General features: G+C 43.4%; 1 protein-coding gene across 8 annotated transcripts in view; it reads left to right on the top strand.

Moving 5' to 3' along the window:
* The window catches only part of MSI2 (musashi RNA binding protein 2), a 1,055,328-nt gene that overhangs the window by 766,716 nt on the left and 264,082 nt on the right, over positions 1–24,530 (top strand). For all 8 annotated transcript variants that reach the window (XM_063953648.1, XM_063953647.1, XM_063953646.1 and 5 more), the window contains exon 10: positions 14,064–14,138. In XM_063953648.1, coding sequence (XP_063809718.1) covers positions 14,064–14,138 — 75 coding nt within the window. The remainder of the gene's footprint in view (positions 1–14,063; positions 14,139–24,530) is intronic.

Here is a 24,530-nt window from a genome sequence, read left to right as displayed (position 1 = left end):
TGCCTTATAAGGGGGTGGAACTGTTTGGGGATGGTCTTTCAGACCTCGTTTCCACAGCTACGGCTGGGAAATCGACATTTTTGCCACAAGCTACCCCACAGCAAAAGAAAGCACCGTATTATCAAGTACAGTCCTTTCGGCCCCAAAAACACAAGAGGGCTCGAGGCGCGTCCTTTCTGCCGAGAGGCAAAGGTAGAGGGAAAAAGCTGCAGCATACAGCCAGTTCCCAAGAGCAAAAGTCCTCCCCCGCGTCCGGTAAGTCCACAGCATGACGCTAGGCCTTCACAGGCGGACCCGGCTACGGTGGGGGCCCGTCTCAGAAATTTCAGCACACAGTGGGCTCTCTCACAGGTGGATCCCTGGACCCTTCAAGTAGTATCTCAGGGGTACAGGCTGGAATTCGAGACGTCCCGTCCCCCCCCCCCCGACGTTTTCTAAAATCTGCCTTACCAGCAACTCCCTCTGCCAGGGAGGCAGTGTTGGTGGCTATCCAAAAACTGTATTCACAGCAAGTGATTGTCAAGGTACCCCTCCTTCAGCAAGGAAAGGGTTACTATTCCACAATGTTTGTGGTACCGAAACCGGACGGTTCGGTGAGACCCATCTTAAATTTAAAAGCCTTGAACACTTATATCAAAAGGTTCAAGTTCAAGATGGAATCGCTCAGGGCGGTTATTGCGAGCCTGGAAGAGGGGGATTACATGGTCTCCCTGGACATCAAGGATGCGTACCTACATGTCCCCATTTACCCCCCTCACCAGGAGTACCTCAGATTTGTGGTACAGGACTGTCACTATCAGTTCCAGACGCTGCCGTTTGAGTTATCCACGGCACCGAGGGTCTTTACCAAGGTAATGGCCGAAATGATGATACTCCTTCGCAAGAAGGGAGTTTTAATTATCCCGTACTTGGACGATCTCCTGATAAAGGCGAGGTCCAAAGAACAGTTGGTAGTGGGGGTAGCACTTTCTTGGGAAGTGCTACATCAGCACGGCTGGATTCTCAATATTCCAAAGTCACAGCTGGTCCCGACGACACGTCTTCTGTTCCTGGGAATGATTCTGGACACAAACCAGAAAAAAAGTGTTTCTTCCAGTGGAAAAAGCCGAGGAGTTGTCATCTCTAGTCAGAGACCTCCTAAAACCGGGACAGGTGTCGGTACATCAATGCACACGAGTCCTGGGAAAAATGGTGGCTTCGTACGAAGCAATTCCATTCGGAAGGTTCCACGCAAGGACTTTCCAGTGGGACCTGTTGGACAAATGGTCCGGGTCCCATCTCCAGATGCAACAGCGGATAACCCTGTCGGCAAGCAATGCCCTAAGCCAAGCAAGGCCCCTGCTTCAGAACCAGCCGGTACTGATCCAATCAGACAACATCACGGCGGTCGCCCATGTAAACAGACAGGACGGCACAAGAAGCAGGAGGGCAATGGCAGAAGCCACAAGGATTCCGGGAGTGGACAACTGGGAAGCAGACTTCCTCAGCAGGCACGACCTCCACCCGGGAGAATGGGGACTTCATCCAGAAGTTTTCCAAATGCTGGTAAACCGGTGGGAAAGACCACAGGTGGACATGATGGCGTCCCGCCTCAACAAAAAGCTAAAAAGATATTGCGCCAGGTCAAGGGACCCTCAGGCGATCGCTGTGGACGCTCTAGTAACACCGTGGGTGTACCAGTCGGTTTATGTGTTTCCTCCTCTGCCTCTCATTCCCTAGGTACTGAGAATAATACGAAGGCGAGGAGTGAAAACTATACTCGTGGTTCCGGATTGGCCAAGAAGAGCTTGGTACCCGGAACTTCAAGAGATGCTTTCAGAGGACCCTTGGCCTCTGCCGCTCAGACAGGACCTGCTGCAGCAGGGGCCCTGTCTGTTCCAAGACTTACCGCAGCTGCGTTTGACGGCATGGCGGTTGAACACCGGATCCTGAAGAAAAAGGGTATTCCGGAGGAAGTCATTCCTACCCTGATCAAAGCCAGGAAGGATGTCACCGCAAACCATTATCACCGCATTTGGCGAAAATATGTTGCGTGGTGTGAGGCCAGGAAGGCCCCAACGGAGGAATTTCAACTGGGTCGATTCCTGCATTTCCTGCAAACAGGGGTGACGTTGGGCCTCAAATTGGGGTCCATTAAGGTCCAGATTTCGGCCCTGTCGATTTTCTTCCAGAAAGAACTGGCTTCCCTGCCTGAAGTCCAGACTTTTGTCAAGGGAGTTCTACATATTCAGCCTCCTTTTGTGCCCCCAGTGGCACCTTGGGATCTCAATGTGGTTTTGGAGTTCCTGAAATCACATTGGTTTGAACCACTTAAGACTGTGGATTTGAAATATCTCACGTGGAAAGTGGTCATGCTGTTGGCCCTGGCTTCGGCCAGGCGTGTGTCAGAATTGGCGGCTTTGTCCTATAAAAGCCCTTATCTGATTTTCCATATGGATAGGGCGGAATTGAGGACTCGTCCTCAGTTTCTCCCGAAGGTGCTATCAGCGTTTCACTTGAACCAGCCTATTGTGGTGCCTGCGGCTACTGGGAACTTGGAGGATTCCAAGTTACTGGACGTAGTCAGGGCCCTGAAAATGTATGTTTCCAGGATGGCTGGAGTCAGGAAAACTGACTCGCTGTTTATCCTGTATGCACCCAACAAACTGGGTGCTCCTGCTTCTAAGCAGACTATTGCGCGCTGGATTTGTAGCACTATTCAGCTGGCGCATTCTGCGGTAGGACTACCGCAGCCTAAATCTGTAAAAGCCCATTCCACAAGGAAGGTGGGCTCATCTTGGATGGCTGCCCGAGGGGTCTCGGCTTTACAACTTTGCCGAGCTGTGACTTGGTCAGGGGCAAACACGTTTGCAAAATTCTACAAATTTGATACCCTGGCTGAGGAGGATACCTGGAGTTCTCTCATTCGGTGTTGCAGAGTCGTCCGCACTCTCCCGCCCATTTGGGAGCTTTGGTATAATCCCCATGGTCCTTACGGAGTTCCCAGCATCCACTAGGACGTCAGAGAAAATAAGAATTTACTCACCGGTAATTCTATTTCTCGTAGTCCGTAGTGGATGCTGGTCGCCCATCCCAAGTGCGGATTGTCTGCAATACTTGTAAATAGTTATTGTTACACAAATCGGGTTGTTATTGCGAGCCATCTGTTCAGAGGCTCCTTTTGTTATCATACTGTTAACCGGGGTTCCTATCACGAGTTATACGGTGTGATTGGTGTGGCTGGTATGAGTCTTACCCGGGATTCAAAATCCTTCCTTATTGTGTCAGCTCTTCCGGGCACAGTGTCCTAACTGAGGCTTGGAGGAGGGTCATAGGGGGAGGAGCCAGTGCACACCAGATAGTCCTAATTCTTTCTTTAGATGTGCCCAGTCTCCTGCGGAGCCGTCTATTCCCCATGGTCCTTACGGAGTTCCCAGCATCCACTACGGACTACGAGAAATAGAATTACCGGTGAGTAAATTCTTATTTTTTTTGGCAGAATACAGTACTTAAAGCAACAGTTTGCTGGCCCTGGTGCACTGGCAGTTTTAGGATTGTCAATCAAAAAAGTAGCTGAAGCCCGGACTCTGGGTGTGTTTCTTTTCATGTCTCTGTGCTGTGACTCTCTAGGAACAGCAAACTTGGTCATATATCTCAGTGGGGATGGTATATGGATCCTGGTGCTAACACTCCTCTTCTACAACCCTAATCCCCCCCCTTGCATCCTAACCCTCCCCGGTGGTGCCTTACCCTCCCCCTCTCCTCCCAAAGGGTGGTCACACCAAATATTGATTTGATTTAGATTTCTCCTCTGTTCATTCACTTTGCATTTTGTTAATTGATTAATTGAACTATTAACACTTCTGTGTTTGAAAGCATTCTTACTTTGCAGCATTTTTTCCACACCTGCCTCAAACTTTTGCACAGTACTGTATGTGTCTTCCAGGAGGGATCAACAAACTGTTGCAGGTGCAAGAATGCACTGTCTTTCCGTTTTATTAGTAATAAAGTCACATACGCAAACATGAACTTAAACCCTTCAGCCACTTACAGAGACAGCTGCAGACTTCCTTATGTCTATATGTAATGTGTCTAATAATTTTGACTTCTGCTTTTCTGCAAAGTACCTTTTAAAGTGGTTTGATTACAATCAAATCTTAGTAAATGCTGTTTTTTTAATGATGATTTGATTTGCAGTAGTGATGTAAGATCTCCTCACCATGGATTTTCTCATACACCCATTCCCAAAACCGATTTATTCCTCATTGCAATTTCCCATTATGCAAAAGAGAACCAGCAGAATTCTGGAGACGTTTCATTTATGCAAACCTGTATATTTTTTTTTTTTATATACAGTTTTACGGAAGAGTCACATGCCACTCACAAATGTATCTGTTTAGCATGCAAAAAAATGACAACTTTCAATTCTTTTTATAATGCGAAATAACTGATCATTTACTATTGCTAAAGTTAGAGATGTTGGTAATATTATTTGATAGCTGTGTCATAACCCCGATCTAGCTTATGTGAACAAAACCAGGGCAATAATGGGTTAACACATCTTTTAGCCCCTACATCTTAGTAGTAATGGCATATTTGAAGGAGGTTATCCATGCAGAGCTGTGATTTCTACTTATTTTTAGTTTAGTGACAAGACATAATTAATGTGAGAATTGATCATTCCCTGGAAGTATTGAAGCAAACAAATTGTTCAGTGGCCGACGCAGGATGAGCACAGCTCCTAATGGGAGCAGTGGATAGGTCATCCTGACCATAATTTGGCTTGATGAAGCATCCACATGGGCATGGTGTTAATGTGCTATTGATATTCAGCCAGCCAATTTCCCTGCACAGACCGGGGCTGTGACTCGTTAGTGCAGAGCCGGGCATCACAGAAGCAAATGATGAGGAAAATTGAAGTAATGTTGTATTATAAATTTATGATTTCATCTGCCATGACCTGAAAGATGTTCAGTGATTGGGCTTATGATTAGACTCGTCAGATACAGAAGCAACACATTTTATCTTGCTTAGGCCTGCAAGATGGTGCCCGGATACAGGCAGCAGGATGAGCAATGCTGTTCTGTGACTGAGAGAGGACGCTGGCTTACATATAATGTCTGGGCATAATACAGCTTGTGGCCTTAATGCTCAAACTTTCATTTTTTTTGTAGGGAGCACGTACATGACCATTTTCTGATCATGTGTCGCTTTGCTGTGCAGCCATGTATGACTTATGCAGGAAATTTTACAGCTAATTTATTTTTCTTATGTCATATGTGACATGCTGAAAGTCTGAATGTTTTTAGTGTGTAAATATAGTCAAACATCCCACGTATAAGCTCATGTAACTAGACTTAAGGTGGGTACACACTATTAGATATATCTGCAGATCAATTGATCTGCAGATATATCTATGTACGGATCGGGCAGTGTGCTGTGCATACACACAGCCCGATCCGTCGGGGGACTGACGTCATGAACTGGGCGGGCGCTCGCTGTGCTGCGCGGCCGACGCGATATGTCTGTGAACGACGGAGTTCACAGACGTATCGTCCGTACACACTGGCCGACGGTCCCGCGATGTATCGGCCGTTCAAGAGAACGGCCGATACATCGACCAGTGTGTACGGGCCTTAAGGTGGGTACACACTATTAGATATATCTGCAGATCAATTGATCTGCAGATATATCTATGTACGGATCGGGCAGTGTGCTGTGCATACACACAGCCCGATCCGTCGGGGGACTGACGTCATGAACTGGGCGACCGCCGGCCGCCGCAGCATGTGTACGGGCGGTCGGACGACCGCCCCGTACACACACAGCGACGGGCCAATATATCGTTAGATATATTGGCTGTCGGCTGTGCTGCGCGGCCGACGCGATACGTCTGTGAACGACGGAGTTCACAGACGTATCGCCCGTACACACTGGCCGACGGTCCCGCGATGTATCGGCTGTTCAAGAGAACGGCCAATACATCGACCAGTGTGTACGGGCCTTAAGTTACTGAAGTGGTAAAGTGCCCTATGACAACAATACAGCTCCGGTTGGCATCTCAATACGTTTCTCTTTTATACCTGCATGCAGTTTGTAGATTTAAGGGAGTTGCATGCCAAGGACAACAGTTGTACTAGAGATCCTCCCCTCTACTTGTCACTATTGAATATACACAAGCTGCACTGGCTCTGTCCATTCAACAACCATGTATAGTATTATGAGTTGGGCAAAAAGAATTGTGTTGATATTAACAATTGGCAAACATTCACAGGTACAGGGGAAACCTCACAGTCACAGTACTTTGTGCTTGCTGGGGCCTCTAACATTATGTATTGTAATGCCATTGCAGAAGTGTGGTTTGAACAAAGAAGCAGGAAACCAGCAATGATATTACACTTACCTGGCACACCTCCCCCAAAGCAGTCACTAACAGCCGATGTCAGATATATTTTCCATCGCGATGGTGGGGAATAAAAAAATAAATAAATGGTTTTCCACCATCGATGGTACAGAGCCTCCCATTTTTTTTTCCTCACTAGATACAGGGACTCCCACCCCTCCCCACCCTGGGCACACCCACGAGGCCACATCCGCAGGCCTTGATTGACCTGCAGTTCTGTAAGTCATAGAGCAGGGATAACCATTGATGGTTTCCCTGTAAATGATTATATACCATCAAGGTTAACTACTGATAGTGACCATCGATGGCCGTCACTACCCATCACACGAAAAGGTGCACGCCTGATTTCCAGGCTTTGCATACTGTTGAAGCACAATGTTGAAAACTATCATATCAGCCACCCTCCTACTACTTTATAACAAACCCTTTTCCAATTATGCACAGTAGTGTTCCTGTCTTTAAGCCAGTTAATACAAAAAAATAAAAAAAATTCTTAGCCTGAAGTGACAGCAAATATATTGTACTGTGCTAAAACGTACGATAGCAAATCATCCAAATCTCTGTAAGCTATTTAGATTCAATAGAAATCATTTTGACCCAGAGTAACATCATGTATTATGTCCAGTATACACTAGGTCAGGTCTTTAATGCCATTTCACTTTGTGTGAGATAGATTTGCAATCACAGTGAGCATGATTAAATGATCTTGCTCTCTTCATGGCAACACCCCTAACTGGGTTTAGTATAAGGCTGAAGATATGTATTGCAAGCTCATAGTTGCCAGTTGTACCTCATTTCCAGGGACAGTTCATGTAAGCTTGTATCAGCTCTGCAGCAAACTGTCCTTTGAAACTGTTTTTAAAAGTATACCTACCATTTTTAATGGAGGGTAGTTTTTCTATTTTCAAGGTATTCATTTCCATGAGAACTGGAAAGTAGTCATCTGTGAAATACATTTTCATTTTTCATGGAGTGTCCTAGATCTTCTTTCAAGTTGCTGCGCTCTACCTGTAAAGTGCATTCACCATCTCCTCATAACCCATTCTAGCATGAGCTCATGACTGTCGCCTCAGAAAACTGAAAATGTACAAAAGACAATGATTGGTCAAATGAAATGAGAATATTTTTTTCTTTTTATGACTGTTGAACAGAGTTTGCTCAGGACGGCTAGAGTACAAAAGGAAGGTAGTCCTGTGGGTAGAGTAAAATACGGCTAAATACAGAAAGATAAGTAGACTTATCTATTAATATATTCCTGAAGAATTGTTCCTATACCAAGAAATGTTTTTGGGTTTGTGCATTTGGTTAAATTGGTGCCCTTATATTAATCTTGAGTGTTTTTGTTCAAATAATTTTTGTGTGTTTTATTTTTAATATGTAATTAATTTTCTCTAAATCTATGTACTGTGTGTTATAATTAGTTCTGCATATTTCATTTGAGCATATGCTATTTTCTCCCCAGTACTTTGCTTGTTGGCGCACATGCACCAGTGAAAACAGTAACATATGTTGTTTCTGGTAGTGTTAAGAGACTTTCTTGACACCAATGTGTCAAACGGAAAATTATTCCTTAAATAAAATTAAGGGAATTTGTGTATGATATATAAGGAGTGTGAGACATGTTATGCTCTTATAGAGATTATATTTAAGCTAGGAATGTAAAGGGCGGTATACTTTAGTAAATACCAAGCGTATATATTGGCAAAATAAACATGTGACTAGTCATAAAGATTGATTCTGAGTTGCATTCAGTACAGATATTTGCACAAATGGCTAATGTTATTCAACTATGCAGGCATCTAAGGGGTCTATTTACTAAGCCTTGGATGGAGATAAAGTGCATGGAGATAAAGTACCAGGCAATCAGCTCCTAACTGCCATGTTACAGGCTGGGTTTGAAAAATGACAGTTAGGAGCTGATTGGCTGGTACCTTATCTTCATGCACTTTATCTCCATCCAATGCTTAGTAAATAGACCCCTAAGTCACTGAAAAGTAGCATAACACATGCATCCCACGGTGAGCTGAACGCATGGTCTCAGAAATATGTTGGATGTCCCTGGCCAGTGACTAGGACAGAGGTTCCCAAACTGTGTGCCGTGGCTCCCTGGGGTGCCTCGGGACACTTGCAGGGGTGCCCTGGGTTGGTGGTTCAGGACCAATTCAAATTATTCATGGTCAATATAATAGGCAAAACCAGTGCTGGTGGCTGCCAGTCATAAAGTATGTGGCCAAACAGAAGCAAATCTTATTCCTCACCATACAACTGACCCTAAGTATGACATAGAAACGCGATCTACTTAACGTAATATTTCTTTCTAAATTTCTTAATAAGAAATTTATGGCCTAGGGGTGCCGTGAAAAAAATTCTGATATTCTAGGGTGCCGTGATTCCAAAAAGTTTGGAAACCACTGGACTAGGAGGTTGCTATTTATATGCATGGAGATGCATTGTCTGATGGGCATGTTTTGGGATTGTGATAGGTGTGTCGCATAACTAGTTGCAAACTCAGATTGTAACTTGCGCACATTGGAGGCCATACTTTGACATAGAAATTTTTATATGGTGCAGGTTTCAGTGGTGTGACCGATAGTAGCGTCTAAACACATACCAGGGGGTAAATTTACTAAGATGGGAGTTATATTTAAAATGGGATGTTGCCCATAGCAACCAATCAGATTTCAGGTATTATCTTCTAGAAGGTGCTAGATAAATGAGAATTAGAAACTGTTTGGTTGCTATGAGCAACATCCCATCTTAAATAGAACTCCCATCTTAGTAAATTTACCCCCAAGTGTGACTGTGGCATCTAAAGATGTAAGATGCGGATGTCCCAGTCCTTTTACATAAGCAAGCTTGTACACTAAGGGAAGGGCTTTTACTAGCATTAGCATAAAGTCGCAGACGCAACTACAGCTAAAGCAGCAGCAGTGGATGACTCTGTGACAACTGTTTGCTACGTGTCAGTGGATGCATATGGTCTGTTTAGGACAAACTCATAACTTAGCCATATTACGTTATTATAACCGTCACTACATTTGTCCATAATTAGTGCCGGTAAAGAAGCTACTTGTACTAACATTGTTTCAAATAGTTTGAATTAACACATAAATTAAATATTAGGTTACTATAGAAGTAGGTAATCCGTGATACTCCAGTGAGCGAGGGGTTTGGTGGGGGAAAATGTAAATGCGTCTGTAATAGCATTAATCGTGAAGGCAGAGAGAAGAGGGGGGAAGGATATCACATTAAAAACAGCTGAGTGGGGCATTTCAAAGTCTCTCTACTTTTTGTGTTATTGTAGTCGTCATGGAATTCTGCTGAGTTTACATAGTGTTATCCATCTGGAATATCAGTCTGAACAAAGGAGAGAAAGAGATTTCTAAGATGCTTCTCATAAACTGCCACAATAATTAATGTTTAAAAGAAAAATGAAGGGATTACTGATTTTACCTTATATGCCGCATTGGCTATATACCTTCCCACTTTTCTTTATTTCTTTATGTTGGCTGCTGACACAATATACCAACCAACATAAAACAATAGAGAAAATTGTTAGGCAATATTTTGGCCAATTGTCCTAAGAGACGAACAGCTCAAGGCTAAACTTGAAGATAAACCCACAATGGTTTCTCATAAAGCACCAAACATCAACAATGAATTGGTCAAGAGTTATGACCAAACTAGTCACCAACATGAAAGAAATAAAGGAACGAGATGGACAACTTGATGAGTAGTGATAACCCAGGATTTTACATTCTAACAGATGCACAGCATACAAAACCTTATTAAATAAACACACAGCCCCTATCTAGAGTTTAGTTACCAATATGACTAAGTAGGAGTTTCATATTAAGAAAAAACTGAGTTGTGATACAAAGGGAGTCGCTTATCTTCATGTGGCCTACAGTATATAGGCCATACAATAAGAAAGTTAAGATGAAGGATTATGGAGCATAGAGCGATATCTACTGACAACCCTTTGAGGGAACAGCTAAGCAGTTTAGGGCCTGACTACTACTGAGGATGGGGACCTCTCAAGAACATCAGGTACTGTAATCTAATACTGCCTCCAAGTGTGAGCACTAACCATATCCACATCACAACTTCTAAATACCATACAAAGAGCTGGAATGTAATTTACTTTGTAAGCAAACACTAATAATAATTTATAGAATAAGGAAATATATAAGATATATACATATTTAATATGGACACCCAATTATTGTATTAAAAAGTGAGATTTTACCAACTTGGCCATACCAAAATTCAGAAATTGTCAAGTACGCCATAGGAATTCATTTAGAATTTATTACATTTTAACTATAGACATCTTCTCCTGTTCAAACTCTTATCTATATACGAATACACTATTAACCAAAATAATAAAAAAGAAAACTGTAGATGATGTTTATATTTTTAACGCATTCACTTATTGATGAAGTCATGAACATGGGGCCTAATTCAGACCTGATCGCTTCTCTGCAGTTTTGCAGAGGGCTGCGATCAGATAGCCGCCGCCCATAGAGAGTGAAAACCCGTCCTGTGCAAGTGTGCGAATGCATGCATACACCGTGCGAAAATGCTTGGGAACGCCTGCGTTTTTTCTGACACTCCCAGAAAACGTCCAGTTACCACCCCCAAATGCCCGCTTCCTGTCAATCAACCTGCGTTCGCCTAGCCATCAGAAAAGATGCAGGATTTTTTCGCAGTTTGGCCTCGCGCCTGCGCATTATGACCCTACACATGCGCAGTCATTCGATAATCAGCTGCTGTGCGATTTCGCACAATGCTCGGGTCTGAATCAGGCCCCTAGTACAGTACTTCAGATTATTAACTAAGTGCTACTATAGTAGATTACACCTGCTTCATACAATATATAAATAACCAATTCAACTCATATAAATATTGTGTACGGTATCAGAGGCTCTTTCATACAAAAAAGAACACTTGGTCACATCAATACAGCTGACAGCACGTTCACTACATCACGATATACCCACTGAGCCACAGTTACCTTGTCAGAGTGTATCACAGAAAGTGCATTCCTGGATTTCATCACTACATGCAGGTAGGTGGTATGCACACTGAATCACCATCTCTCACTAACTTACCTACTAATATTTAAACCAACTGCAATTGGCAGCAGCTTAACGCCATAACCACGTTCCAATTTCTCCCCATTTTACCATAGGTGTGACTGTGTATTAAAAATATGATCAACTCTACTATTTGTTTAGAATCTTGAATGACCCCCCTCTGACAATCTAACTTCCATTAGGTCAGTGCAATTCTCCATACATCCCTTGCACTTCATGAAATCTCCTTGTTCATGCAGTCACTCATGAAGACTTTAGAATGAATTACTCCAATGCTGCCAGATAACACATGCATGGGCTTATAGACGTTATTTGTTTTGCAACTGATATAACATTATGCACGTAGACAAGCAATACTACTGTTACCCCGAAAGTCAGAAGCTTGGGCTGGCAAAAACCAAGTCTTGTAAGATCCAGCCATTGAAATTGATGGTTTGTCTTTCTGTGAAATTTGAGGTCTGCAAATAATTTCAAGTCAAGCTGAAGCTAGACTTAGATTTATGAAGCTCAGATTTGTCTCAGTAACTTGAATTGAAAAAATTAATAAATAAAAAATCACAATTGAACGTTAGGGTGTGTGAGAAGATGACAGTTTAAAAAAAATGGAATGCATTTACCCTTAAGATGCCCATACACCTAAAGATTTATCTTCCAATTTGGCTGGCTTGAACAAAAATCTGGTAAATAGATTAAAGCAAACGACAGTTGACCATTTGATATGGTCAACTGTCATTTGCTCCCATCCATTACCATATTTTCGTTACAACCAGCCAGATTGAAAGATAAATATTTAGGTGTATGGGCACCTTAAGACCTATCTAAGCGAGAAGGGGGGGGTGTTCCGGCAAAGCCCACAGTTCATCGCCTTCAGTTACTTAATACACGACTTTTTGGTCTGCTTCTCCTATTTCCAGAGCTTCAGTGTTATCATTTTATTTGTTATTTCATAAAGTGTATCGCGTTTCACAATCTAGCACTGATATGTTAACTATGGTACTTTGGGCTCCAGGGATAAAGCATTACTAGTACCTTTATCTCAAACTGTCAATAGCTGTAATGCAAAGTACATGCATTCTAAGCTCTCCAAATGTCACTGCAAACCTGTGTTGTGTTTAGCTTGAGCACTTGGCATTTACTCTTCCAACTTAAAGGTGTGGACATTTATCTGGCTCAGGGTGCCATAGTGCATTTAATTACAGTGCGTGAAAAGTCAGCCATTTCTTTGGATTCAAAACAAGGAAATTAACCCTTTCTAGTGTTTTTCTAGTAGGCGAGCAAGGGCCTGCCAGACTTTGAAATGTTGGCCTAAGCCTCAGACATAGATTGATTGCGAAGGAGGATAACTATACTAGCAATATTTTATTACCTCTTTGGCAAATACAGGCAGCTGGAAATCTTTTTTCTCTTGGGAATTGTCTTTCTGCTTCACTTACTGAAATAGTGGGCATTTAGTTCTTACATGAATGCTAGATGATGTTGACAAAGCTCTTATGTGTCTGTTTTCTCAGCGTTGACATTTGTGAACCACATAAGACCTCCAGAGTCATGTGATCACATGTGCTTCAGTGTTGACAATGATCATAGTGTCCTGATTAAATCAGTTTGGGCAACAAAATCTCTACTTGTGTTGAGCAAATTATACATAAACTGAAAGTTGAAAATAGTAAAAGAAAAATGTATGTGCCATAGTTTAAAAATAGTATACATAAATAAGAAACACCTGTCTCCTCAGAATTGTTGTTTTCAGGAAAAACAAAATAAACAGTACTGTATGTACGTGAATAATCAGTCTGTAGAAACGAAAGAAAAACAGTCCAATAAATCTTTTTTAGTTTACATGAAATTACAGTTTTTTGATCTCTGAGCTGCTTCTGATGAGATTACTCCTTGAAATTACTCCCCAAACGCTTCTATCCTCCTGTGGAACAAGGCTCAAGAGAACAGGTGTAACTTGAAGTAACAAGCCCAGAATTTTGGCAGAGCCCAACGGTCTCTTATATTACTTTATTTTACTCTGTGTTTAAACAAATTCTGCCTTTGGTCATTACATATGGTATAATGTACCCTGTGCTATGAATTATAATCATGTTATTAATCAGTGATGACATCCATCCATTACCATACAAAGGTCACAGGTGACTTCTAATATGCCTGATGCTTGAAAGTAAGGGTGTGGTACTTCTTATAATGCACACAATTCCTATTGAATGCTGAAGTGATTATGGCATCAGAAGTTACTATTTGTACATATTATTTGCATCTTAAGTGGTGTGGATGGGTATGGTGTGTTACAGTATGTCGGCAAAATCATTGCTGTGAAAGCAGCATATTTACAGGTATACTTGTTAAAATGCTTTAATTCACATTTTAACAGGATAGACTTCATGGTACCGGGATTATGATGCTGACAAGACATTGTGAACGCACGCATACTGTATAGGCACAGCTATATGGTGATAACCATACATCATCAGTAATTCTAAAAATTATTCAATTATTTATTTTTTGCAATAAATCTGAAGTGATAAATTACATTTTGCCAGTTACATAAGCCTGACTTTGTGATCTGTTATGTGTTATAGGTTACCCAAATTTTGTTGCAACATATGGCAGAGGATATACTGGATTCGCTCCAAGCTACAGCTATCAATTCCCAGGTACGCTCTCTGTTTTGCAGTTTTGTAGTGCACAGATTGGTGTGCAATGCACAAATTATTGAGAGGTGTGTGTGTGTGTGTGTGTGTGTGTGTGTGTGTGTGTGTGTGTGTGTGTGTATATATTATATAAAAAATTGTTTTGTAGATGTGAAGATAAGCAATTAATGATGTGACATTTTATGAGGTCACACCCCATTTATCTGATGGTTAACAATGATAGTTATTGCCCTTGTAACCTGAAATATGTAAATATGTGCATTACTTGTAGATGTTTTACATTATCCTTTGCATTGTGTGTAAACAGTATTTCTATTCAGACATTTGAGTTTGTATATGAATACTATGTTTTGACAATGGCAAATGTAAATATAATATTTACTTATTATACAAGTCAAATAGTGAGATCAGTATGACTGGGTACAGTATGACACAGTGGTACAGCTGTCAAACTGTAATTCAGGTGTCCTAAGGCTAGCTCAGGGAGGTCAGAAATCTCCCATAGAGCAAAAGCTCTAGGACCCTTCCTTACCATTATGTCTTTCACTTTTGGATGTCTTTTCTATTCATTTAAATGTGTGATTCCATAATGTACATTATTTTTAGCAAATACTAGCCCTAGTGTTGACATATAGAGAATAAATAATTTATTAATTAACAAAATATGTAACTATGATGCTCTCCAGCAAATTGTATATCTTAGAAAAGTCAACAAATATAAAAACACAGCGCTTACAAACCACCAAAAACTGTTGACTATTATCTATATACAAGGTTCCCGCGTCTCCCACAGGTGGTACTGTCCCACCAGATATAATATATACACACAAAGATAGTAAATACTATCAAGGGAGCGCTGGAAACCTTGATGGATTAAACGTATTCAATTTATTTACACTCCAAACATACAACATAAAACATATATATAAATATAAAATGCATAAAAATAATCAATCTATATAAATCCACATATAGTATCTCCTTAATAAATAGCCCTTATTATCCACTTATAATAAATGTTCATATAGTTTCTCTCATATAATTAGTAACAAGTTGTTACTTTTGTGCAAAAGTCTCTTTAAGCCGGAATATAAAGTTGCAGTCTTTAATTGTAGCCACTTAAAAAAAAATACTTTTTGCTGGCAGGGGGAGAGCGCTGTGTTTAACACTATACACAGCGGTATGCTACGACCCCAGTAATGCTTAGCCGTATTAAGTGTCTCTTTGGCCGAGGTAAAGGCACCAGCATCTACCTCCTGCTGCCCGTTGATATCCACTACTTTCTCTGCCTCCCGGTGAGCCATCTAAACAGGGTAAAGGCTATAGCATGACCGAGCTAAGGAGGTATGACGGAAGCCGCTGTGGCCGTGAGTAATTTGTGATATCTATTGCGGCTAGACAGATCAGGGGTTGAAGTATACCACTGTGGCCACAGTTTAACACAACGTACTCCCCCTGTCAGGGAAGAAAATCCTGCAAGCGGCTTAAGACAACAAAATTGTCACTCTTTACCTCGGCTAAAGAGACACTTAATACGGCTAAGCAATACTGGGGTCGTAGCATACCGCTGTGGATAGTGTTAAACACAGCGCTCTCCTCCTGCCAGCAAAAAGTATTTTTTCAAGTGGCTACAATTAAAGACTGCAACTTTATATTCCGGCTTAAAGAGACTTTTGCCCAAAAGTAACAACTTGTTACTAATTATATGAGAGTAAATATATGGACATTTATTATAAGTGGATAATAAGGGCTATTTATTAAGGAGATACTATATGTGGATTTATATAGATTGATTATTTTTATGCATTTTATATTTATATATATGTTTTATGTTGTATGTTTGGAGTGTAAATAAATTGAATACGTTTAATCCATCAAGGTTTCCAGTGCTCCCTTGATAGTATTTACTATCTTTGTGTGTATATCTTAGAAAAGTGTTGCAGTAAAGTGCATCTGACAAGCAGTTTTGAAAAAATGAATAATAATAGTCTGAGTGAAAGTCAATTTACAATGTAAAGTTGTTAGTAGATATACAATTTTTGAGCGATAGCAGTTCTAAAATTGTGCTTTACGCCTGACTTACAGTAAATGCCGTAGACATCACTTAAATTAGCTGCTGGTGTGCAAAGTGACCCCGAGCTCATGTGACCATTCAGAGTTAATACTGTAAAATGTACAATGCCACTTGTGTCTCCGGAGCCCAGTGAGCATGTTCCTGCCAGTATGTGGGATGATCACTCTCTTATTATTACTCATGGATATCCAGAGCTGCCTGGAGTAAAGCTTAAGCTGGGTACACACCTATACATCTATACAGTTGTCTGGGCCGTTCTCCCGACATTAAGTGGACGGCCGTTGATTGTATAGGTGTGTACCCTGTACCAATGCAGGAGCGTTAGCCAATAAACTGCTTATAACGGTCCTGCAGTGGTCTGGACCGGGAGGTTGCATCTGCACATGCAACCTCCCGATCTGAATGGTGGAGCTGCTACACCCCCCTTGCACGCTGCTACCCCGCCTCACAGGATGTCACTGGGGTTACAGCTGGATACACACAGAGCCCGGCTGATTGGGAGCGTTTTACTTCACATCCAAGAACAGGCATTCCCAAACTCGTTCCTCAGCGCACACTAACAGTCCAGGTTTTAGTGATATACATGCTTAAGGTGACTTAATTAGTATCTCAGTTATTTTGATATAACCATCTGTACTGAAGCCTAACCTCTTTAGTTACGTGTTGCCTGTTTAGAAGTATATTTAATGTGCAATTTTATGTCATTTATATTTGACAAGTACTCACTAAAAGAGGTTTATTATAAAATATTTGCCTTCAGTCTGGTAAATTTGTGCAGTTCTCCCACCCAACCTCTCTTTTACAGCTGTATTATTTTAGTAATAATAGTCTGAATAGTTTTATATACCCATGTAGCCACACAACCCGTGCCAAGGCGGTACAGGCACATGTACCACAGCTAGGCTTGATGCGCCTTATTCCACTGCTCATCCAGGTCCTAGTCGCAGGCACACTTGCCGCACCTCTTTTGCTGTGGATATGCCAAGCTGCAGGCTAGATGAGGGTGGCTACATCTGTACCTTATGCCAGAGGTTCTCAAACGTGGTCCTTAAGGCACCCTAATGGTCAGGGTTTTAAAGATATCAACGACTCTGCACAGATGGACAAGTCAAATTGACTGAGTTATTAATTAAGTTACTTGTGGCCAAGCCTGGATATATTTAAAACTTGGACCATTGGGGTGCTTTGAAGACCGCCTCTGGGTACACCTGCCTTATGCCATTATTCATGAGAGAGAATATACATTTATAGTGATCTTCACTTGCATTCATGACACACCATGGGAAATGTCATCTTGCATTAGACAGACTATATAATTTATACTATAAAAGTGTGTGACTTATGCAGGGGAGTAACCAGAACTTTGTGGAGTCCATACATGTGCAAATTGGGAACATAAAGTGCCCCTGGAAAAATTTCCGAAAGGGGACCTACTGTATGTAGGCTTTCTAGTTGTGGAAATCGGCATGTGGCCTCGTGGTAAGGGGAGCGATCGCGTGTAGAATTCTGTGGCTGTGAGCCACTCTCCCCGTTTTTATCACACTGGCAGGATACCAGCACATGGGAGCATCTGGGCATGCTGCCAATCCCCTCTCTTCAGAGAATGAACGCTGCGCTTATGTGCATTTATTTATTTTTTATTTTATTTATTAACCGTTTCTTATATAGCGCAGCATATTCCGTTGTGCTTTACAATTAGAACAGTAATAGATCAAAACTGGGTAAAAACAAACAGATATAGAGGTAGGAAGGCCCTGCTCGCAAGCTTACAATCTATACAATCTATGTGCATGATATCTTGTTGCCATATGCTCTGCTAAGCAAAACAGTTGGCAAGTGGGGGCCTCACAACTTTTCTCCATAAGTCACCGCAGTCGGTAGGACAGCAGGACTTTGCCGAAAAGTGGGTCTGTCTTGGCAAAATAACGACGGGGGGTATGCATACATTACAAATATCATCCCAGGCACTTCCATACAATACAAAGAGCACATCATTGACCTCCATAAAGTACAAAGAGCATCCCAGTGACCGTCATTTATTGTAAAGTGCATTCCATTGACTGCCATAAAATACATTGTGCGTTCCAGTGACCGCAATACAGTGTAAAGACTAGTAGCCATTATACAGCAAAAAAAGTATCCCAGTGACTTCCATACAGTACATTCTTCATCCCTTTGAGCAAAACAGCGATCACAATATAGACAGCATTCAGGGTGATGTGGCGTTGTGACTGGCAGGGTCCAGGCTAGTGGGACTGGCATGACTGCTTTCAGCAAGTGCTCAGAGATCTCCTATATTGTAATATCTGCAATTGGTGCCTAACACCTCCTGAGAGACAAGTCTGAGAGGATAAGGTAAAGACTCAGCAATATTAGCAGGAGCTCTCTATGCACTAGTGCCGATATGCATGTGACCTTTGTGCAACCAGAGCTGCAGTTAAACTTTTTGGGAGGAAATCTGATGACCAGGTCTTTGTTATATTAATCGTTGCAAGGTGCATGTCACAGTAAAGTAGCAGCAGACCTGGCAAAATTGCTCTTATTACTGTACATGGTAGTACAAGCAATGTTACCCATATTTTCTCATACGTCCTAGAGGATGCTGGGGTCACCATTAGAACCATGTGGTATAGACGGGATCCACAGGAGACGTGGGCACATTAAGACTTTGAAAGGATGTGAACTGGCTCCTCCCTCTATGCCCCTCCTCCAGACTCCAGTTTTAGAATTGTGCCCAGTGAGACTGGGCGCACTACAGGGAGCTCTACTGAGTTTCCCTGAAAATACTTTTTAGTTAGGTTTTTTATGTTCAGGGAGACTACTGGCAACAGTCTCCCTGCTTCGTGGGACTTAGGGGAGAGAAGTATGACCCACTTCCAGTGAGTTCAAGGGCTCTGCTTCTGGCTACATGACACCATTAGCTCCTGAGGGTTTGATCGCTGGGTACGCTCAGATGCTCGCTCCCACAGCCTGCCGTCACCCCCTTTCAGAGCCAGAAGTCAGAAGACAGGTGAGTAACCGAAGAAAAGAAGACTTCAACTTCAGTGACGGCATTTTATGAGGTACCGTGCAGCGTCTGCCCGCTCACTGCCAAGCTCCCACTCACACAGCACTGCAGGGTGCAGGGCACGGGGGGGGCGTCCTGGGCAGCTGAAAAAAACATCCTCATTAAGCCCACTGGCAAGAGGGGACATTAGTGCCGCGGCACTGTCCCAACCCCCACCAGTATAAATATTGAGAAAAGCGGGATAGAAGCGCGCCATTACGGGGGCGGAGCTTCTTCCTCACAGCTCACGGCGCCATTTCCTCTCCACAGCAGAGATGCTGGTCCTCCTCAGACAAGTACCAGGGGTGCAAAACGGGGGGAGAGGCATATAATTGGTGCAATATATATATATATATATATGTGATAAAAGCACTATAGGTCTGAAGCATTGTCTTGGCGCTTTCAGACCCATTTTCTCAGCGCAGGGTTGTGAGCTGGCAAATCCCCTCTGTGTCTCTCTGACAGACTTTACTGTGGGTCTGTCCCCTATATGCCCGGAGTGTCTGTGGGTGTTTGGTGCACGAGTGTTGACATGTCTGAGGCTGAAGGCTCTTCCCAGGAGGAGGCTGTATTAGGGACACAGACGGCTGTGGGGGTGACCCTGTCGGCACCGCCGACACCTGATTGGGTAAATGTGTTGAACACTTTGAATGCTAATGTGGCTCTTATTAGTAAGAGGCTAGATAAGTCTGAGTCGCAGACCCAGGCATGGAAGAAACATGTGGAAGATATGTTATTCCAAAGTCAGGGTCACAAAAACGTACGTTGGCCCAGTTGGCAGACACTGATACCGACACGGACACTGATTCCAGTGTCGACTATAGCGATTCCAGGCTAGACCCAAAATTGGCTAAAAGCATTCAGTACATGATTGTGGCGGTTAAAGATGTATTACATATCACTGAGGACGCAGCTATCCCTGATAAAGGGTCTGTATGTATAAAGAAAGGAAACCTGAGAATAACGTTTCCTCCCTCTCATGAACTGAACACGCTATTTGAAAAAGTTTGGGAAGGTCCTGACAGAAAGTTTCAGATTCCCAAAAGAATTATGGCAGCTTATCCGTTTCCCTCGACGGATAGGGAAAAGTGGGAGTCACCCCCCACCATGGACAAGGCCTTGTCTCGGTTGTCTAAAAAGGTGGCTCTCCCGTCACCTGACACGGCGGCTCTTAAGGATTCTGCGGATCGTAAACAACAAACTACGTTGAAGTCCATTTATGTGACCATGGGTACACTACTCCGACCTGTCATTGCGTCTGCGTGGGTAAGTAGTGCTATCGAAAAGTGGGCAGATAACTTGTCATCTAATATAGATACCCTAGATAGGGATGGCATCCTCTTGACGCTGGGTTATATCAAGGACGCTGCAGCATACCTTAAGGAAGAGATCAAAGGCCAATGCCATGGCTGTCTCAGCTAGGCGTGCGTTGTGGATTCACCAATGGAATGCTGATGCGGACTCCAAGAAAAGTATGGAATCTCTACCATATAAAGGTAAGGCCTTATTTGGAGACAGCCTTGATGATTTGGTATCTACGGCTATCGCGGGTAAGGCATCCTTTTTACCTTATGTTTCTCCACAACAAAAGAAACTGCACCATTATCAGATGCAGTCCTTTCGTTCCAATAAATTCAGAAAGGGCCGAGGTTCCTCCTTCCTTGCTACTAGAGGAAGGGGAAGAGGTAAACAATCTCCAGCCTTGTCAGGCTCCCAGGAGCAGAAGTCCTCCCAGGCTTCTGCCAATTCCACCTCATGACGTTGGGGCTCCTGGGAGTCCGCACCGGTGGGGGCCCGTCTAAAAATCTTCAGTCAGTTTTGGGTTCGTTCAAACCTAGACCCCTGGATTTTACAAATAGTATCCCAAGGGTACAAGCTGGAGTTTCAAGACGTCCCCCCTCGCTGGTTTTTCAAATCGGCCTTACCAGCTTTTCTTGCGGACAGGGAGGTAGTTTGCAACGCAATACAAAAATTGTGTCAAAATCAGGTTATTGTCAAGGTTCCCCAGTCACAACAGGGCAAAGGTTTTTATTCGAGCCTGTTTGTGGTCCCGAAGCCGGACGGCTGGGTCAGACCAATCCTAAACCTGAAATCCCTGAATTTCTACCTAAAGAGATTCAAATTCAAGATGGAGTCTCTCCGAGCTGTGATCTCCAGTCTGGAGGAAGGGGATTTTATGGTGTCGGTGGACATAAAAGATGCCTATTTACATGTTCCCATTTATCCTCCGCATCAGGCTTACCTGAAATTTGCAATTCAGGATTGTCATTACCAATTTCAAACGTTGCCGTTTGGTCTATCCACGGCTCCGAGGATTTTCACCAAAGTGATGGCGGAGATGATGGTTATCCTTCGCAAGCAAGGAGTCACAATTATCCCATACTTGGACGATCTCCTGATAAAGGCGAGATCCAGGGACCAGTTGGTCCGAAACGTTGCACTCTCCATGACAGTTCTTCAACAACATGGTTGGCTCCTAAACTTGCCAAAATCACAGTTGATTCCGACGATGCGGTTGTCGTTTTTGGGAATGATACTGGACACAGAACTACAGAGAGTCTTTCTTCCTGTGGAAAAGGCTCTGGAACTTCAGAGTCTGGTCAAACAAATTCTGAAACCAGCAAGAGTGTCAATCCATCAATGCATTCGGTTGCTGGGGAAGATGGTTGCGGCCTACGAGGCCATTCAGTTTGGCAGGTTCCATGCCAGGGTGTTCCAGTGGGACCTTTTGGACAAGTGGTCCGGGTCCCATCTACACATGCACCAGAGGATAATCCTGTCTTCTAAGACCAGGGTATCACTCCTGTGGTGGCTGCACAGCTCTCACCTCCTAGAGGGGCGCAGGTTCGGGATACAGGACTGGATCCTAGTGACCACGGATGCAAGCCTCCGAGGTTGAGGGGCAATCACAATGGGAGAAAACTTCCAAGGAAGATGGTCAAGTCAGGAAGCTTGTCTCCACATAAATGTTCTGGAGCTAAGGGCTATTTACAACGGCCTACCACAAGCGGAACATCTTCTTCGAGGTCTGCCTGTACTGATCCAGTCGGACAGTGTAACGGCAGTAGCGTACATAAACCGTCAGGGCGGAACGAAAAGCAGAGCGGCGATGGCAGAAGCCACAAGGATTTTCCGCTGGGCGGAAAAGTATACAAGCGCTCTGTCATCAATCTTCATTCCAGGAGTGGACAACTGGGAAGCAGACTTCCTCAGCAGACACGATCTCCATCCAGGAGAGTGGGGACTCCACCAAGAAGTCTTCGCAGAGGTGACAGGTCGTTGGGGAATTCCTCAAGTGGACATGATGGCTTCTCGCCTCAACAAGAAGCTTCAGAGATATTGTTCCAGGTCAAGGGACCCTCAAGCGATTGCAGTAGATGCTCTGGTGACACCGTGGGTGTTTCAGTCGGTGTATGTGTTCCCTCCACTTCCTCTCATTCCAAAAGTTCTAAAGATCATAAGAAAAACAAAGGTCCGGGCCAAGGAGGGCTTGGTATCCAGATCTTCAGGAATTACTCATCGGAGATCCCTGGCCTCTTCCTCTGCACGAGGACCTGTTACAACAGGGGCCGTGCGTGTATCAGGACTTACCGCGGCTACGTTTGACGGCATGGCGGTTGAACGCAAAATCCTAGCCCGTAAGGGTATTCCCAGTGAAGTCATGCCCACACTTATTCAGGGCAGGAAAGGGGTAACGTCCATACATTACCACCGTATTTGGAGGAAATATGTTTCTTGGTGTGAATCCAATAAAGCTCCTACGGAAGAGTTTCAGCTAGGACGGTTTCTCCATTTTCTACAAGCAGGTGTGGATGCGGGCCTAAAACTGGGCTCAATTAAGGTTCAGATTTCAGCCTTATCGGTTTTCTTTCAGAAATAATTGGCCTCCCTTCCAGAAGTTCAGACTTTCGTGAAAGGCGTGTTGCACATCCAACCTCCATTTGTGCCTCCAGTGGCACCATGGGATCTTAATGTGGTGTTGCAGTTCCTTCAATCACATTGGTTTGAAACTTTACGGAAGGTGGAGTTAAAATTCCTCACTTGGAAAGTTATCATCCTGTTGGCCTTGGCATCTGCAAGGCGGGTGTCTGAGTTAGCGGCCTTGTCTCACAAGAGTCCAGATTTGATCTTCCATGAAGATAGAGCTGAATTGAGGACATGTCAGCAATTTTTACCGAAGGTGGTTTCCTCTTTCCACATAAACCAACCTATCGTGGTTCTTGTGGCTACTTACGCCTTCGTTGAGTCAAAATCTCTGGATGTGGTCAGAGCTTTGAAGATTTATGTCGCCAGAAAGGCTCAGATTAGGAAAACAGAGGCTCTGTTTGTCCTGTATGCTCCCAACAAGGTGGGGAGTCCTGCTTCCAAGCACTGGATCTGTAACACGATTCAGCAGGCCCATTCCATGGCTGGATTACCATTACCGGAATTAATGAAGGCCCATTCCACTAGGAAGGTGGGCTCATCCTGGGCGGCTGCCCGGGGGGATCTCGGCATTACAACTTTGCCGAGCAGCTACTTGGTCGGGGTCAAACACTTTTGCAAAGTTCTACAAGTTTGACACCTTGGCCAATGAAGACCTTAAGTTCGGTCAATCGGTGCTGCAGAGTCGTCCGCACTCTCCCGTCCATTCTAGAGCTTTGGTATAACCCCATGGTTCTAATGGTGACCCCAGCATCCTCTAGGACGTATGAGAAAATAGGATTTTAATACCTACCGTTAAATCCTTTTCTCTTAGTCCGTAGAGGATGCTGGGCACCCGTCCCAATGCGTACTGTATCTGCAGCTAATAGTTCTAGTTACACATATGTTGTGTTACGTTTATTGTCAGCATGTTGCTGCAATTGTTCATGCCGTTGGCCTGTGTTCTGTTGAATGCCATGTTGTGCGGCATGCTTGAGGTGTGAGCTGGTATGAAGCTTACCTTAGTTTAACAATAAATCCTTTCCTCAAAATGTCCGTCTCTCTGGGCACAGTTCCTATAACTGGAGTCTGGAGGAGGGGTATAGAGGGAGAAGCCAGTTCACACTCTTTCAAAGTCTTAAAGTGCCCATGTCTCCTGCGGATCCCGTCTATACCCCATGGTTCTAATGATGACCCCAGTATCCTCTACGGACTACGAGAAAAGGATTTACCGGTAGGTATTAAAATCCTATTATTTCACTAGCCTCAGCTGGTAAAACCATGCAGTCCATATAAGTCTACTTATATAATATACTATATAAGCAGCTGCACTGCTCTGTCAGCGTGTGGCACAGTTCTTCTCCATCTGGGT

This window comes from Pseudophryne corroboree, chromosome 2 (genome assembly GCF_028390025.1).
Source record: "Pseudophryne corroboree isolate aPseCor3 chromosome 2, aPseCor3.hap2, whole genome shotgun sequence".
NCBI lineage: Eukaryota > Metazoa > Chordata > Amphibia > Anura > Myobatrachidae > Pseudophryne > Pseudophryne corroboree.
The sequence above is the reverse complement of the archived record's forward strand: the minus strand, read 5'-3'. Positions and strand labels throughout refer to the sequence as shown.